This window comes from Juglans regia, chromosome 6 (assembly GCF_001411555.2).
Source record: "Juglans regia cultivar Chandler chromosome 6, Walnut 2.0, whole genome shotgun sequence".
In the NCBI taxonomy this organism is placed as follows: Eukaryota; Viridiplantae; Streptophyta; class Magnoliopsida; order Fagales; family Juglandaceae; genus Juglans; species Juglans regia.
The window spans coordinates 13230615-13248233 of record NC_049906.1 but is presented as its reverse complement, the minus strand read 5'-3'; the positions used below and the strand labels follow the sequence as shown (position 1 = coordinate 13248233).

Here is a 17619-nt window from a genome sequence, read left to right as displayed (position 1 = left end):
CCAAGATGCCCACAATTCTCACATGATCTTTTCTAATTAGACTCTTAAGTCGCTTCTGAGCACATCCCAGGCCACAAAGATTCCACACCAAAATTGTATCAATCATAAATTAATTTTAGAGGTGCAGGTTGCAACCCATTGTGACTGCCGAATACCTTGCAAACACTGGTCTTTACATTTGGATTTAGAACCATGATGATCTTGATCAGATTCATAGGCATTTTTTTTCATCACTGCTACGACGCGATCATCCTCTTCCCTATCCGATGTATACTCTCGAAAACCCTCAATTTGCAGACCCCTTTCAGAGTACTCACAACGACTTTCCAACTCCAAAACCTCAGTACCACATGGCACTATCCACCATCAACCACCCCATCAGCAGAAAATCCTTGAGGGAGCAAATCTGAATCAATCATTGCTGGTTCTAAAATTCTTGGAACATCCATCTGTTTCAAAACACCACACTGCCTAACTAGCGGATCAGCTTCACATTCAATCTCCTCACAAACCTCCTCATCCAGATCAGTTGCATGCAATATAACCAAAGCCTTATTGCTCTTACACCCATCCGCCACTACATCCATAGATGATTAAGCACCACCCTGCACATTCACCGCAACCACCCCCACCCGTTCAGTTTCGGACACTACACAATCATTCTCCCCTTCCTTCAATGTGTTTTCCACTATCTTATTTTTTTTCCTGCCATACCCGCTTGGCCAAAGGTTTCAACACCACCTTATCCCCCTCTGTTTTCTTCACACCAGCCTTGCACACCATTGAAGTATGACCATGTCGATGACAATTGAAACAATTAAAACCATGCTTCTCATACTTCACCTTCTGCCATATTTTCTTTGTTGCAAACATCATTATAGGAAACCCTTGCACAAGTTCCTCCAATAGATCCACCTCTATACACATCTGTGCTCCAGATGTCCTAGTTTTATGAAGAGTGGCATTGTCAGTACCCAAATAACGACCAAATCAAGTCGCCAATATTTGTAAACAGTCCGTACGATATAGATGTAAAGGCAGCCCTAGAAGAAAAATCCACTCAGGTGCAAGCATAGATTCCTTCAATAAATCAAAGTCCTTAGTCCATCTGAATAACCAAAAGGTAGAGCCACACATAGTTCACCCTTCACGAGCCCATGCATGCAAGAAATCACATTCGCTTCTCATCTAAACAAGAACTTGCAGATCATCCATAAAGCTAACAATAGGAACCTCAAGCAATCCCCACGATTTCGCAACATTAGAACGTATATCATCAATGGAAGGCCGTGTACGAGAGAACTTGAGAACCAGAGCAAATTTGAAATCGTTTGCAGCCTTAGACATTTCAACCTCAGAAAAAACATACCCCTGCTCACCATCAACCTCCACCGGATATCTCATCGAAAGCTTGAAGGACTACCTCGATGAATTAGAAACGACTTGTGCAAACATTTGCACTCTCTGACTCACCGCTACAACCCCCAACAAGGGAGGGGGAGGGCCGGCCACCATGGCCAAACCCTAGCAAACCAACAATAATTTGCCAAATTTGGAAATTCCGTGAATCACGGGATAACCAAAAACATCTCCAAAACAGGATTCGAACAAGCTTAGTTGGGAAAAATGTGGTAGTTTCCACGGATCCTGAAGTCAACACTTATATTTTCCAATAGGAAGATTGATCTGTCTTATTATGGTACACCCAAGTTTCATGAAAGTTCTTGAAAAAAAAAGTTTTCATACTCATCACGGGGTGATGGGCAAATACCTCAAGAACTTAATTCTACACCTTGTTGGCCCAGAAACCCTCAAGGCAAATGTAATGCATGAATTGGATGCAGTAATTTACGCACATTTGCATACTTGGGCCAGACATGGAACTGTAGACTTGAAAGTAGTAACCTCAAACGTAATAATATTATCGGAATTCATGCGATCTATTTTTACTCAAATAAAGTTGGGTTCTCATCAATGGACAAAACAATCATAGAAAAATACGAGAAATACCAAAATTTGTTTGTCTGAAACCCTAATTGTTCACAATGAGAGAACCCAATATGATCTCATTAATGTTCTCAAGATACAAGAAATCCAACTTGATGAAATAGAAAATTGAAAGAAAATCATCACCTATTTGTTGCGTCCCACGACTGGGTGAGCCTTCCATCGGCGAGTGATTCTTCCTCTTCCTCCCGTGTTCTTTCCTTCCTCCTGGGCTAGTGATTCGTCCTCTTCCTCCATGAATCTTCCGTGGGTGAGCTCTTTCTCCCAACTCGTTGGATGATTTCATCTGAACTGAAAGGGATTGCTAGTAAGTTTGCATCATTTTCATTTTTGGAGTTAAGAGGATTCATTTAACACATTTTGACTTATCAATAGAAATAATCTTACTAGTAAAAGTTTGCAAGACAATGGAACCTTGTGTAAAGTATTCAGTAACTACCTGGAGATACAACAAATGCTATATAATCCAAGGTTTGATTTCTATACTTGTTATTCACTTATCAACACTCTGGGTCACAAGGCCTAGAACTGAAAGTGAAATGCTAGATTATCCAACTAACTGTATAAACTAGTTAATTTGGAAAGGAATTTCTGTCTGAGAAACTCACAACCTTAATCAGGCAATATTTGTAACTTATCCTAGTACCAGTATGATGAACAGGAATAATTAAGTTATATAAAATAATATTACGAAAATATTATGTAATAAAGATTAAAAAAAATACTCATCCATAGTTAAAAAAAATATAGAATAAGATCAAAATTTTATTATGTTTTTATAATAATTTAAGAACCTCAAATGAGAGAAGTAAATATATGACGTAGATTTATATCATTTATTAAATATTTTATAAATAGTAATCCTACGTACAGTTTTAAAAATTTGGATAATAAGATTTTTAATTTTTAATAATTACTCAAAATCTTAGAACTCTGGAACATTTGCGCTTTTTGTAAGTTGCGAGTTAGGACAGACACAAAACATTGGGGCGTGTTCCTTTCCGTTGATGGCGCCTCCATCAATGCTGCCGATACTCCGAGGTGACATACAGTCTTCTTCTGTACAATGTAATTTCAAAGAGTTCCTCAAACTTTTCTAATACGAACTCGATCACCTTCCACTCACTTTTGTTACTATCCATTCTTTATCACTCTCCCGTCTTGAAAGAGACATCTCTCCAAACGCTAGAGGCTGAATTCGGTTGGTGATACTACTGGAAGAAAGATCCAGGTGAAGTTCATCATCTGTAATGCATTCCAATCTGGGGTAGTTCTGATCTACTCGTTTGTTCTCAGCAAAATCTTGATGGGACGTTCTTAACTTTAATTTTTTGTAATGGGCGCCCTCAGTTTCTCTTGCTCTAGTTGAAACCAAACCAGAACTTATTTTATACTTGTCATTTCTTGGTTTCTTGTCGGTTATCTTACTAACGCGATGGAAATCTGTTATGTCTTTAGTATGCTGAAATGTTGAGAGATATAGATCCTTGGAGATTTTAATTTGGAAGTTGCTTGGTTGTGCTACTCCATTGGAGCACTCAGTTTTTCTTGATTTAGTCGAAAATTTCAGTCGAATCCTTATTTATATATGATTCTTGAATTTTTTGCCCGTGATCTTGCTTTGAATCGAATCTTTGAATCTCTGCTCTCTTTTTATGAAGGATTTTCATAGTTGAGTATAGATTTCCTTGTTTCATTTACTTACTTCAAAGTAGTATTTATTGGGGATTAGCGAGAGATGGCAATAGCTCGGTTTGTCCGCCAAGCAAAACGCCCGCATGGGTTCTGTGTGAAGATGACTGCAGTGGCAATATTGGGTCTCTGCTTTATCTTTGTGTGGTCTATGTTTTCTTCTCCCTCCTCTTCTTTAGTCAGTCAAAGGGAAAGTTTTGATGGCATCGTGGAACCGGTGTCAACAAACACACGCGCAAGCAGTTCTGGGACCCAGTCCAACAAGAAGGAAGTGAAAAAGCATGGATTAAGCAAAGAACATAAGAAGGCGAAAGTTGAGTCTGATTTGAATAGGAAGCATGAAAAGAAGGTTAATGGGTCTGTGGCTTTGGATATTAGTGAGCACAAGTCTGGGAAAAGGGATGAGAAAGAAGTAACTAAAGAGAAAAACGCAAAACAAATAAAGGGAGTGGCTGAGGATAATGATGGGTCAAAGAACTCTGAGGGTGAAGATTCACCAGAAGAAAAGGAAGAGCAAGAAGAAGTGGAAGTATTAGATGGGAAGGAAGAAGGGCCGGATGGTGAAGGTGAAGAAAATGGGGATAAAGAAGGAGACAGTGATTTAGTTGAACCAGTGGATACGGAATCTGACGAGAAGTTGGAAGATGGAAGTGGTGAGTCAAGGAACAGTGGGAGGAAGAAAAAGATAAGAGGTCCTTTGTTCGATCCTAAAGCGCATTACACTTGGAAATTATGTAACACAAAGAGCAAGCACAATTATATTCCTTGTATTGATATTGAAAGTGGCAAGCTGCAGAGCTATCGACATAGGGAGAGGAGTTGCCCAAGAGCACCTCTGATGTGTCTTGTTCCTCTAACTCATGGTGGTTATGGGTTGCCAGTGCGCTGGCCTGAGAGCAAAATGAAGGTATATCATATATGCAGGGTATTAATCGGTTGCATTATATGAGTTTCAATACATAAGAGATAGCGGTTTGCATGATTGTTTCTCATAGTGATGCTCTTCTGTTAGTGCAGATACTGTATAAGAATGTGGCACATCCAAAACTTGCTGCATTTGTTAAGAAACATAGTTGGGTGGCTGAGTCCGGAGAATATCTTACATTTCCTCAAGACCAGTCTGAGTTCAAAGGTGGAATTCTTCACTACCTTGAATCCATTGAAGAGGTAAGTTTTTCCAGCTCCCAGGGTCTTGACTCTTGAGCATATTAATGATTTTGTTGATAAAAGGCGATCGATAGATATTCCCCATCTATCCACTAGTGTTACTACTAGTGCAATACAGGATAACCCTTGATTGTGGTTTTTTTCCCATTGCTGCTGTTGCCACCCTACCTTGTCTAAGCCCACCTCCAGTATGCCAATCACAGATACCCACCACTCAATTTCTCATGATGTTGCCTTTTAAAAAACTCCAGTATTTGCTATTTACAATGGACAATTGAAGAACTCTTTCTGTTTGCAACACTTATCTACTTATGAATGAGATTATATTTGTGTCAGCTAGCTGGAACCTGCAGGTCGTGATAATTTTTCTTCTCAGTTGTTCTCTGATCTTTTTAAGGAAATGGTGAAACCATAATTTTGTACTTAACACATTTAGCTATTTGAAATTCAATTGGATATGATAGATGGTACCAGACATTGAATGGGGAAAGAATATCCGTGTGGTATTGGACATCGGATGTACAGATTCAAGCTTTTCAGCTTCTCTTCTTGATAAGGAGGTACTAACATTGTCACTAGGCTTAAAGGATGACCTAGTAGACCTGGCCCAGATTGCCCTAGAGCGTGGTTTTCCTGCAGTTGTTAGCCCCCTTGGAACTAGAAGGCTTTCTTTTCCTAGTGGTGTATTTGATGCTATTCATTGTGGCAGATGTGGCTTGTCTTGGCATTTGAATGGTTGGTCTTTACTCTTTTTCTCTTTCCTTCCTATTTTTTGTCTTTTGCTTTTCCTTCTCTTAATATGAACTTTTATTTCTAAAGTTAATAGTTGAACTTATTATATCTTTTTTCATTTTCAGGGGGTAAGCTTCTTCTAGAGATGAATCGGATTTTACGGCCTGGTGGATACTTTATTTTGTCTTCTAAACATGACAGCATTGAAGAAGAAGAAGGTTGGCCTCATAGAAGTGTCTTGGTTGCTTAATGAAGTTTGCTTTATGATATATTTGTTTCAATTTTTTTTATACAAAAGAAAATAATATTTTGTTTCAACTTAAAATGTGGCTTTCCTTAGATTTTAGTTTCGTCTGTATCACCTTTTGAAATTGATTTTATTCCTAGGCTAACTTAGGATATTTGAGAGTATTAGTTGGATGACTGAACTTGAATTTATAGGCAGCTGGCATGCTGATGTGTTGTGTGCATTGGGTTTGAACTTTATAAACTCAAAAAACTTTATCCTTCCCTTCACATTCATATGGTATACCCTACATATATTGAGTTGAGCCCAGAAGTTAACAGGCTGCACTCATCTCTAACTTTTTTCTTCGTTATCATATTTCCTTACTGGTGGCAATTAAGTTTTCCTTCTACAATAGTGCATATGAGTCACCACATCAAAAATTATACCGCAATAGGTTTTATTTGCTAGTCACCTTCTGCTTGTGAAGGAGGTAAAATGATTTACAAGCCATGTCCTTAAAAGAAGTTGCCAGATGCGCATGCTTCTTGTTACATAATGGTGGGATGACTAAATGAATTTAACATGTTAAGTGAGAATATAGGGTGTTGAACTTCATGGAAGTCTTATCGTGCTAGTTTGGGGTCAGCTTATGGATCATATGCCACATTAATGCCTACCAAGCTGCACTACAGTTTGTTCTTTCTACATGTGCGGAAGAACTGTTTATGTTTACACATTACTAATAAAAAAAAACTTCTAGTATTTACTAACACTTAATCTCTTTCCAGCCATGACCAGATTAACAGCATCTATCTGCTGGAATATTCTGGCTCATAAAACTGACGAAGTCAGTGAAGTTGGTGTTAAAATATACCAGAAGCCTGAATCAAATGATATTTATGAATTGAGAAGGAAGAAAAATCCACCTCTATGCAAGGAAAATGAAAATCCAGATGCAGCCTGGTATGCCTAGATGAGCTTATTTTGTCATTATCTTCCTATTTGGTTCTGTTAATTTGAACTGTGGATTTAAGAATAGTGAAATCTATTTTCAGTGTGGAAGTCTACTTTACTCTTTTAGAAATTGAAGGGAAAAATCCTCATTCTGATTTGAACAACGATGGATGCACCTTTTTACTTGATTTTTTTTAATGGATGCTCCTTTTAATTAAACGTTTGCATTACATGGCCAAAAGGTTGAATGATACTTCCCCATTGGTTTGAGTTGGCCATCTGTCATCAAGTTACTGACTATCTAATAATAGTGCTGATCGGTTCAAGCTTCTTCTGTGAAGATCATCAGTGGCATGATCATGCCTAATGACCTCCTACCAAGAACTTTATAAATAGACTGTCAGACTCCACTGGAATTAAATATAAATGAACCAGTTTTCTCCTGGTTCAACATCATGACCTGCCTTACAATGTTTTCAAGTAGTGAAAAACTAACCATTTTCCCTTTGGTGTGAGTATCCTCCTATACCTAACTGGCATTCTCGGCTTATGGTTATCCTTCAACCATTTTCCCTATCTATTGGTGTCAATGTCTAATTTGGTTGAACTCAAGATATATATATATATATTATAATTATTAAGAGTAATCAAAGTCCAATGAAACTATCACATATGACTTTAATGAAAGAATGTACTTGCTATAGTGAACTATCGTTTTTTTTCCCTCATTTCTGGTACTTTCTTACCTTTTCCTTTTTCTTTTCTTTTTTTTTTTCTTTTTTTCTCATCAGTTTCAGTTTTATGCCCATTTACTTAGTGGCTGCCGCATATATTTTTTGAACAGGTATATTTCTATAAAGACTTGCTTGCACACCATTCCATCAGCAATTGAACAGCATGGAGCAGAGTGGCCTGAGGAATGGCCCAAAAGGCTTGAAACTTATCCTGAATGGTTGAATGACAAAGAAAAATTGATTGCAGACACCAACCACTGGAAAGCTATTGTTGACAAGTCCTATCTCACTGGAATCGGTATTGACTGGTCAAATATACGGAATGTGCTTGACATGAAAGCCATCTACGGAGGGTATGCAACCAAAAGAATGGAAGAATCAATTTTATTTGATATTTTTACTGTTTTTTTTTATTTTTTATATTCAACAAGGTATCAAATGGCTAGATGTACAAAATGTATGCATTTGCTCTACGCTTAAACACTGAAGTCCTGTCCCCATCTGATTACATGGCTGCTTTTTTCATTAACTTCATATAACCATGCCAGGAAGTAGAGTAATATGTGCATTTACGATACAGATTTGCAGCAGCTCTCTCTCAACAGAAGGTTTGGGTGATGAATGTAGTCCCCGTCCATGCACCAGACACTCTTCCTTTCATTTTTGAGCGTGGGCTTCTTGGTATTTACCATGATTGGTGCGAGTCTTTTGGTACTTACCCAAGATCATATGATCTTTTGCATGCTGATCACCTCTTCTCACGGCTCAAGAACAGGTTAACTAGAGCTCTCTAGTAACTCTTTTTTAATTACTATGTGTGACTATCTGAGGATTGCAACTTACCGATCAAAAAAAAAAAAAAACTGAGGATTGCAACTTAATTTTTATTTTTATTATTGGTAAGGTTAGAGGTTAGTGGGTTATCATGAAGACAGGATTTGAAAATAAATTTTACTTTTCATTTTAATTTTAGTTGCAGTTTTAGTTGTATGCGCCCTACCCTGTCAATGGCTAGTGCCTTGGGATATTGCCTCTTGGATGTGCAGGAAATATCCATTTTATGTTTGGACTTCTAACCATTTGGTTTCAGAATCTCTCATGCAATGGAGTTTAGGGTGTATATGTTTGTTGTGAATTTGAATAGGTTTGCTTCAAGGTACATTTTCCCAAATGTTGATGACCTAGAGTTTTCGTTCTTGGGGAGAATGAAATGAGAGCAGCCTTTTGAATGAAATGAGCTACCTTTCAGATTAGAGGGTGAAGTATTTGAGGTGACATGTGCATTCCGTAAGTTTTCATCTTACTGTGGTACTTTTGATGTAAAGAATGACTTCAGATCAAAATTACGGTAAGGACTTTCCTAAGTTGCTTGAGCACATTATATTGACCCACTTGCTGCCTCTTTATCTGAAACATACATGTAATGCCACTTTGCGAGCAGAGTTACTCTCAAGTTGGGGCTCTCCTCTCTTTTTTCTCTCTGTACAAGAACGAAAAAAGTAAACTCTGGTTCTTTGCCGTTGAGGATGGTGGTTAGATAGTTCCTTTGCTACATCGACGTCGTTAAGATGGGATGTACAAGGGAGCTTGTGATTGAATCTAAGCTCTTCTCTGTAGTGAGGGAAGGTGGTCTGGTCCGTATCATTGAAAGAGGTAGAAGGTTCAAGCAGGAGCTTTTGTTGGGGCTGGGCACTGCACAATGGCTTGAGAGAGCTTTGGAGGATAGTGCGATAGCTGAAAGGAAGGATTTTTACTCGTCAATAAGAGAGGGTTACCGGAGTTTCATTGCTCAACGATGCTCAAATAACCGAGGCAGATTCTTGGAGGTAGCAGTGTATGGTGATGGGGGTTGTCGTAGTTTCATTCTTATTCTTGAAGAAGAGGGGGGAAGGGGATGGAGAAGAATGAGGAAGGTGTTGAGGGAGGTTACTGAGGTGGACAGAAGCAGAGATAGAGGTGGTGGTGATGTACAAAGGAGGAAGTGGGGGGAAGAGATGTACTCGAAATCATACAAAGAACTCTCTCTCCGGCAGTGGCCTTTGGGGTGCCGAGAACTGGGGCCAAAGGGGGAGGGCCTGATGGAGATGTGCATCGAGCCACTCGTGGTCCTTTCCGAGAGAGAGAACTTGTCAGTGACGTGCAGGAGGTGCTCTGCATGGTGAGGGAGGTGCAGGTGCAATTGGGGTATTTGCTGGGAGAGGTTGCAAAGGGAAGAGATGTACTCGAAATCATACAAAGAACTCTCTCTCCGGCAGTGGCCTTTGGGGTGCCGAGAACTGGGGCCAAAGGGGGAGGGCCTGATGGAGATGTGCATCGAGCCACTCGTGGTCCTTTCCGAGAGAGAGAACTTGTCAGTGACGTGCAGGAGGTGCTCTGCATGGTGAGGGAGGTGCAGGTGCAATTGGGGTATTTGCTGGGAGAGGTTGCAAAGGTGATGAAGTGTGTCGAGGTTATTAAGGAAAGGGATGATACGGGCATTTTTTTTTTTTTGGGGGGGGGGGTCTAAAAGTAGATACGGGGCTTTTCCAGGGCCCTTAAGAGCTTCAAGTGTTAGGATGGGCCAAAATGGGCCGAATTTGGCTCAGACCCATGTAACTAATGGGCAAAGTGGCCATCAATTCAAGGGGCCGACTGATAGGCCTGGGCCCAAGCCCAAGGCCTGGTAAGAGTGGAGAGCCCGATCAGGTTATGTGGGTGTAGGACGAAGGTTTCCTCTGCTAGATGTGTCGTTGCATCGTCACCAGAGGGTGGTGGAGTAGTCGGAGGTAGGTTTGTTTCAGCAGGAGAAACAAAAAACACCGACAGTGTTAGAGGTGGATCTTCCACCACCACCAAGTGTTTTCCTACCTCCGGGGAGTGCATAGAAATTGCCGATGGAGCGTGGGGGAGGAGACGAGGGTCTGGCGAGCACTACTGAGGTGCCCAACGACGTCGTTTTATTGAGAGATAGTGAAGGGGACTCAGCCAGTGAAGATTTGTTTCTCTTAGATGAGGAGAACTCCCAGAGGCTTATTCAAGTGTCGAGTGATTCTGTTGGGGATTTTGGTTTGATGCTTGGGGAAGAGAACTTGGAGGACCAACAGGATTTTCGAATGCAGCACCCTATCCCTTTGAAGTGTTTGCTTCCAGATCAATCAAGTGTATCGGACTGGGTGTTTAACACGATGAAGGATATTCAGGAAATGTTGGGTTTGAAGTTTGAAAGTTACGAGGAGCAGTTCATGGCATTACTTACCGCTATTGAAGCGGGTCACCAACAACGAAGGAAAGTTGATACCAAGAAACAGCGTGAACTCAAGAGGCTGACTTGGTCCATGAACTCTGAAGGCAGCTCTAGTAGGGATAAGGACTAAAGGGAAGGGGCTGGCCTCTCCCAAATGAAACAAAAAATCATATCATGGAATGTTTGCGGACTAAATGAGGCTAGCAAGCGTCTTCAAATAAGAAACTTGTTGCGAGGGTGGAAGGCGGATATTATTTGTTTACAGGAGATGAAGTTGAAATTATTAATACAAAATTGTAAGAAGTATATGGAGTTGATGTGGATTGGGTATATTTGGCAGCTAACGGGGCTTCAGGAGGCGTGTTGGTGATGTGGGACCAACGAGCGGTGGAGAAAAGGGAGGAGTTTATTGGGTTATTTTCGGTAGCATGTTCCTTTAAGAGTGTATCAGATGGTTATTTGTGGGCCTTTCCAGGTGTATATGGACCTAATTCAGACAACAATCGGAGTGTATTGTGGGATGAACTAGCTGGAGTGCATAGTTGGTGGGATCTTCCATGGTGTATTGGTGGAGATTTTAAAGTTACAAGATTTCCCAGTGAGTGTTTTGGCAATAGAAGAATGCGTCCAGCAATGTTAGATTTTTCGGAATGCATTTTTGAGTTGAATTTAGTGGATTTACCAATGGCGGAGGGTTTATATACGTGGGCCAATAATCAGACGTCGTCTCAATTAGACATGTTCTTAATTTCCCCGGAGTGGGAAAGTCATTTTTCGGAGGTTTGGCAAAAGAGATTGTCTCGGCTGTGTTCAGACCATTGGCCTATCATATTGGATTGTGGTGGGATTCAAAGAAGACGTCGGTACTTTAAGTTCGAAAACATGTGGCTGAAAACGGAAGGTTTTATGGATAGGGTCAGACAATAATAGTCATCTTATCAGATTCAGGGTACTCCCAGTTTCACGTTTACGGGTATATTGAAAGCTCTAAAACAAGACTTAAAGCTTTGGAATCGGCAGTCCTATGGGGACATTGGGGAACACAAGAAATGCAAGACAAGGGAGATCCAGGAGCTGGAAAGGGTACAAGAGTCTAGGACCTTAACACAGGAGGAATTAGCTCAAAAGTTTGTGCTGGTTGCAGATCTAGAGAGGATTGTTCTATTAGAAGAGATTTCGTGGGGGCAAAAGTCAAGAGCGTTATGGTTGAAGGAAGGCAATCGTTGTGCTAAGTTTTTTCACAGGGTAGCCAATTCTCACAGGAGATCTAATAATATTGAGTCGTTAAAAATTGATGGGGCAGATTGTAAGGATGAGCAGAGGATTAATGATCATGTAGTTGGTTTTTTTGAACAGCTACTTACTGAGCAGGAAGGTTGGTGGCCTAAGCCCGATGGGCTTGTTTTTTACTTTATTGGGTCTATGGATGGCATCTGCTTGGAGAGACCTTTTGAGGAGGTTGGGGTTTTTGAAGTGATAAGGAAAATAGCTAAAGATAAGGCTCCGGGTCCTGATGGGCTTTCTATGGGTTTCTTTCAAGCATGCTAGGATATATTAAAAGATGATCTCATGAAGGTGTTCCAGGAGTTTCATTCGGCTAGACAATTTGAAAAAAGCCTAAATGTCACTTTCCTTGCTTTGATACCGAAAACAGTTGGGGCTTCGGAGATTAGGGAGTTCCAACCCATTAGTCTTGTTAATGGGGTATACAAGATCATTTTCAAAGTACTTGCGAAGCGCCTTAGTGAGGTAGTGGGAAAGATAATCTCAAAGCCTCAAAATGGTTTTGTAAAGGATAGATAGATGAATGTCTGGACAGTAGACTGAAAGCTGGCACTGCAGGGATTATATGCAAATTAGAGATGGAGAAGGCATATGACCATGTTAATTGGGACTTTCTACTCGACCTTCTTGGGAGATGTGGTTTTGGGGAGAGATGGAGATCATGGATCTGTTGGTGTATATCTACGGTGAAATTCTCAGTTCTGATAAATGGAAGCCCAACAGGTTTTTTTCACAGCACACGAGGTCTAAGACAAGGCGATTTGTTGTCCCCATTACTCTTTATTATTGTAATGAAGGCTTTGAGCAGAATGACTGCAGCCTTGGTCGCTAATGGGTGTGTGACTGGTTATTCGATTGGATCTCTGGGTGGGGGACTTATTAATATTTTGCATTTATTGTTTGCAGATGACACTCTTATCTTCAATGAGGCAGACCATAATCAGGTTCTAGTTTTGAAGGCCCTTCTACTTGGTTTTGAAGCAGTTTTTGGGTTGAAAGTGAACTTGGACAAATCAGAGATGGTGTTTATTGGAGGTGTTCAACTTAACAGTTGGCTAATATTGTGGGGTGTAAGATTGCCTCACTCCCTATGACATATCTTGGTCTTCCGTTGGGGGCCGCCTCAAGAGCGACTTCTTTATGGGATACAGTGATTGAGAAAGTAAAACGTCGATTAATAGCCTGGAAGAGAATGTACTTGTCAAAAGGTGGTAGGATCACCCTGATAAAGAGTACGTTATCTAACCTACTGACATTTTTTATCCTTGTTTCCTATTCCAGCAAGTGTGGCACCTCGTATTGAGAAACTACAACGGAATTTCTTGTGGGGTGGAATAGGTGAGGAGTTTAAATTTCACTTAGTTAGGTGGGAGAAGGTATGTTGTCCTCTCTCTAATGGTGGTTTGGGCATTAGAAGTTTGCGAATTTTTAATCAGGTGTTACTTGGAAAATGACTATGGAGATACCATAAAGATCCAGAAGCTTTATAGAAGTTGGTGATTGAGAGTAAATATGGTAGCTCATGGGGCAGTTGGTGTACCAATGAAGTATGGAGTGGGTTTGTGGAAACATATAAGAAAATGATGGGGGGTCTTCTCTCGCCGCACAAGATTTTGTCTAGGAGATGGGGCTAGGATCAAATTATGGTTTGATACTTGGTGTGGTAATTGCGCTCTAAAGGACCTATTTCCTACTCTCTTCAGGGTTGCAAGTGCCAAGGATGTCTTAGCAGCAGAAGTCATGGTGATAGTGGGGGAACAGATCTAGTGGAACATCAATTTTAGCCGGGCCGGCTCATGATTGGGAAATGGATAGTTTTGCAGCTTTTTTCAGCCTCTTGTATTCACTCAAACCGAGTAACCAGCGTGCTGATATATTGTGGTGGATATTTACAGGTAAATGTATGTTCTCGGTTCGCTCGTTTTATAAGTCCCTGTCACAAGAGCTTCCGACTCAGTTCCCCTGGAAAAGGATTTGGAGACATAAGGCGCCTCTCAAAGCAGCATTTTTTTTGTGGACCGCTTCCTTGGGCAAGATCCTCACAACGGATAATTTGAGGAGGCAGAGCGTGATCATCGCAGATTGGTGTTGTATGTAGGAACGAGAGTGAATCAGTGGACCATCTTTAACTACATTGTGAGGTAGCTCGAGGTATATGGAGTGAGGTATTTAGTAGGCTAGACTTGGGTTGGGTTATGCCCGAGACAGTAGTGGTGATGCTAGCTAGTTGGACAGACCTAAGAGGTAATCAACAGATCAAGGTTGTATGGAAGATGCTTCTTATTTGCATCATGTGGTGTGTGTGTCAAGAGCGCAATGAATGGACATTCGAGGACAAAGAGAGATCGATGGAGGAACGTAAAGCTTTCTTCTTTAGAACTCTTTGTACTTGGGCCATTGCCGTTAATTTTAATGGCCAAGATTTCCATGATTTCCATGTATCTATTGCTCCTACGTAGTTAGGGCATTTTTTGTACTGAACATGGCTTTGCCTATTCTTTTATTAATATACTTATAAAAAGAAAATGCCACTTTGCGAGCAACTTTCTCTCTCCTACCTCTTCTTGTTATGGCATTATGAATGCCAGGTAATGCATATCATAAGAGGAAGTGAAAGTCTCATGATTTAAGTGACCTTCCTTGGGAAGTGGGAATAATTAGTGTGAATTTTCTTTCAAGGAAGAATCAATGTTTTGGAATAGTGATGGCATTTAAGCTGCATTGTAAAATTATATATTTATTGTATAAAACCTCAGGTATATGGTCTAATTATGTCAGTAGTATTTAGTCATGGTGTTGGATCTCAACTTTTTATTGAATCTTTCTGTGTTACCAGGCTGCACCCTGGCAAGTATTTCTTGGTATGGCTAGTTATATAATTCCAGACCTAAATGTTATACTCATTCACAAACTTCCGATGTTCTTTAGTTACCTAGGACCACTTTTCCTTCCCTGAAAATTGCTATAGTATGAATCTAATATTTACTAAAATCCCAGATGTGCCTTGGTGTTAGAAACCCCATTTGGATTGGTTTATGTATTGATGTGGTTGGGGGGAAGACAACGAGGAACATAAATCAATTTTAAATAAGTGACAGGATTCAAATTAGATGCATATGCATGCCCACTAGCAAAATAATCAAGAAAGGCAGACATTTTAGCCCTGCTCTGTTCATCAGGAACAGCATTTCGGTAGTAATTTAGCATTTGGATCTGTTATCTGATAAAATTATGGTTATCATTGCAGTACTATGTATAAAATATCTAAATCAACAATTGATTTTGAGAAATACTTCTATATTTTTAGAAAATAAAATCCTTTTAACTGTAATATCATTATTAGCCTAAGGGATTGAAATTTTTTCTCATTATCATGGAGTAAATTTTATCTTTTTTGTGGGGTTTTTTAGATGTCATTTTACCATAATATCCCTTCTCTTTTGGTTGCTTTTGCTGTCGTAAGATGTTCCTTTAAACAGTGTAGTCTATTCTTCAGTTTTCCGATCTGGTACCCGACCTTTCTGTAAGTGTTGGAGTTCCATTTATGTAAAGCATACCCATATCATTTTGTTAAGCGGCTATTTACAGTAGCAGTGATGTTTATCTTCACATTTACTTTTCTTTCAGATGTAAGCAGCCTGTATCAATTGTCGTTGAGATGGATCGAATTCTGCGGCCTGGAGGTTGGGCTATCATACGTGAGAAGGTTGAGATATTAGACCCATTGGAAGGTATATTGAGAAGCTTGCACTGGGAGATCCGAATGACTTATGCTCAGGATAAGGAGGGTATCATATGCGCACAAAAGACCCAGTGGCGGCCTTAAGATCTCAATCTTTCACCTAAATTCTACTTGAGATCTGATCGTTCGTTCCTCTTTGACCAAAGCACAAGGTGAAAGTTTTCTGGCTTCCTTTGTAACAAACAATGAATTACCAATTCTTCTTCTTGGTATGAACTAACTATACTGATTTTGTGTTAAAGAGGAGACTACTTGGATCTAACCGTCAGATTTTCCCAGCTGTTCTATTTTAGCCCCCACAGTGCAAATAGAAAAAATTGGGAAGGAGGGGAGGGGAGGGGAGGGATTTATCTGTCTTCTTTTTGGGACAGAACTCATTGATTCAAAAAAGTTGATCATTTATATCTTGACACTCATATTTGTCGATGATTCCAGTGCCTTTTTGTAATATATGTATCATTTTGTTTGTTAAAGAATCCAATTTATAGCATTTAACTTGTTTCCCATTTATGTAAACACACCCAAAAATATGCACTTTTCTTGGTAGGGAAGAAAAAGTAATGAGAACCATGCCTGTGTATTTGAAGATATGATTTCATTGGGGTTTGAAGTGGTAGGATCTAAAGAAAATAAATTTTGTAAGAAAATTTATGTGATTTATTTTAAATTTTTTGTCATTGAAACCAATGCAGATGGTTAGATGAAAAATTATTTTTGGGGGAGGTTTGGATGCTGAGTTGAGTTGAGATGAAATGAGATGAAAATTGAAAGTTGAATAAAATATTGTTAGAATATAATTTTTTTAATATTGTTTTTATTTTAGGATTTGAAAATGTTGAATTTTTTTATTATATTTTGTTTGAAAATTTGAAAAAATTGTAATGATGATATAAATGAGATGATTTAGATTAATAAACAACAAAAACAAAATGAATTTAGTAAATCCAAACATGCCCTGTCCCTAAAAATCCATCTTTCTTGAGTGTGCTCTCATATGTCATTCCATTTATCCACTTGTGTTGTAATGGTCTTACAAGACAACTCAACTAGTGATGGTTCTTTCACTAAAATGTGAATTAGGATTCCTTAGAACTATGAAGTACATTTTTTTTTTCAAGCAATCAAATTATCATTCAGATAATGGAAAACGAGATACATGAAGAGAGGGGGTGTTTCAACAAATATTCCATTACAATAACCACATGGTAAAAGTGAAGGAAAAAAACAAAAAAGGTGGGTCTTAGGACCAAATACTTGGTCCCCACCCATGCCCTGTAAAGATGGCATTGTCTTAAAAGACGGTTTTTTACAGTTTACACAACTATGCGAATTGTGGAGCTTACCGCTGGAGGCGGTGGAAGCTGAAGTTGCACTACGGTTTGTAGTCTTGAGATGTTTCTTTGAGAGACTCGTATTCTCTACCTTAAGATCATCAGTTAGGGAAAGCGGAAACATAGTAGGAAAATTGGCATCCGATGGAATGGACTGCGGTGGGCCGACTTTCTTCACGCACACCTGTGGTGGCGCATGGAGACCACGCGTCGGAGATTGTGAGATGGGGTGGGGCAGATCTGAAAGATCTTGAGGTGGAGAATTTATTGGTGCGACGCGTGTAGCCGACGAACTCATCAGGGTGTGGCGGCACGTGAAAGCCACTCGCAGAACAAGCCGCGCGTGAGGGTCATGCGTCGAGGATTTTGTCGTGGTTCCACTTCATCCCGATAAATTGCCAGTTGGAGAGTTGTGTGGTAGGGCGCGTGTTGATAGGCGGTCGTCGAAGTGCGTTAGGTTTGACCAAAATCGAACTGGTGGAAAGGAGAGAAAAAAAATACTATTGTGCAAGCATATGCACAGA

At 39.8% G+C, this 17619-nt stretch overlaps 1 protein-coding gene across 2 annotated transcripts; it reads left to right on the top strand.

The window, feature by feature from the left end:
- The first annotated feature begins 2973 nt into the window (after positions 1-2973).
- LOC108982991 (probable methyltransferase PMT28) lies at positions 2974-16304 on the top strand. Of its 2 annotated transcripts, XM_018954494.2 has the most exons (9): positions 2974-3238; positions 3740-4606; positions 4717-4866; positions 5331-5601; positions 5724-5816; positions 6616-6790; positions 7626-7868; positions 8096-8290; positions 15650-16304. In XM_018954494.2, exons 2-9 carry the CDS (start codon positions 3746-3748, stop codon positions 15846-15848), a joined length of 2187 nt encoding a protein of 728 aa, XP_018810039.2. In that variant the 5' UTR covers positions 2974-3238; positions 3740-3745; the 3' UTR covers positions 15849-16304. The 2 variants fall into 2 exon arrangements, with proteins under 2 accessions (XP_018810039.2, XP_018810038.2); XM_018954493.2 differs by having other exon boundaries at positions 2974-4606.
- Positions 16305-17619: the final 1315 nt, after the last annotated feature.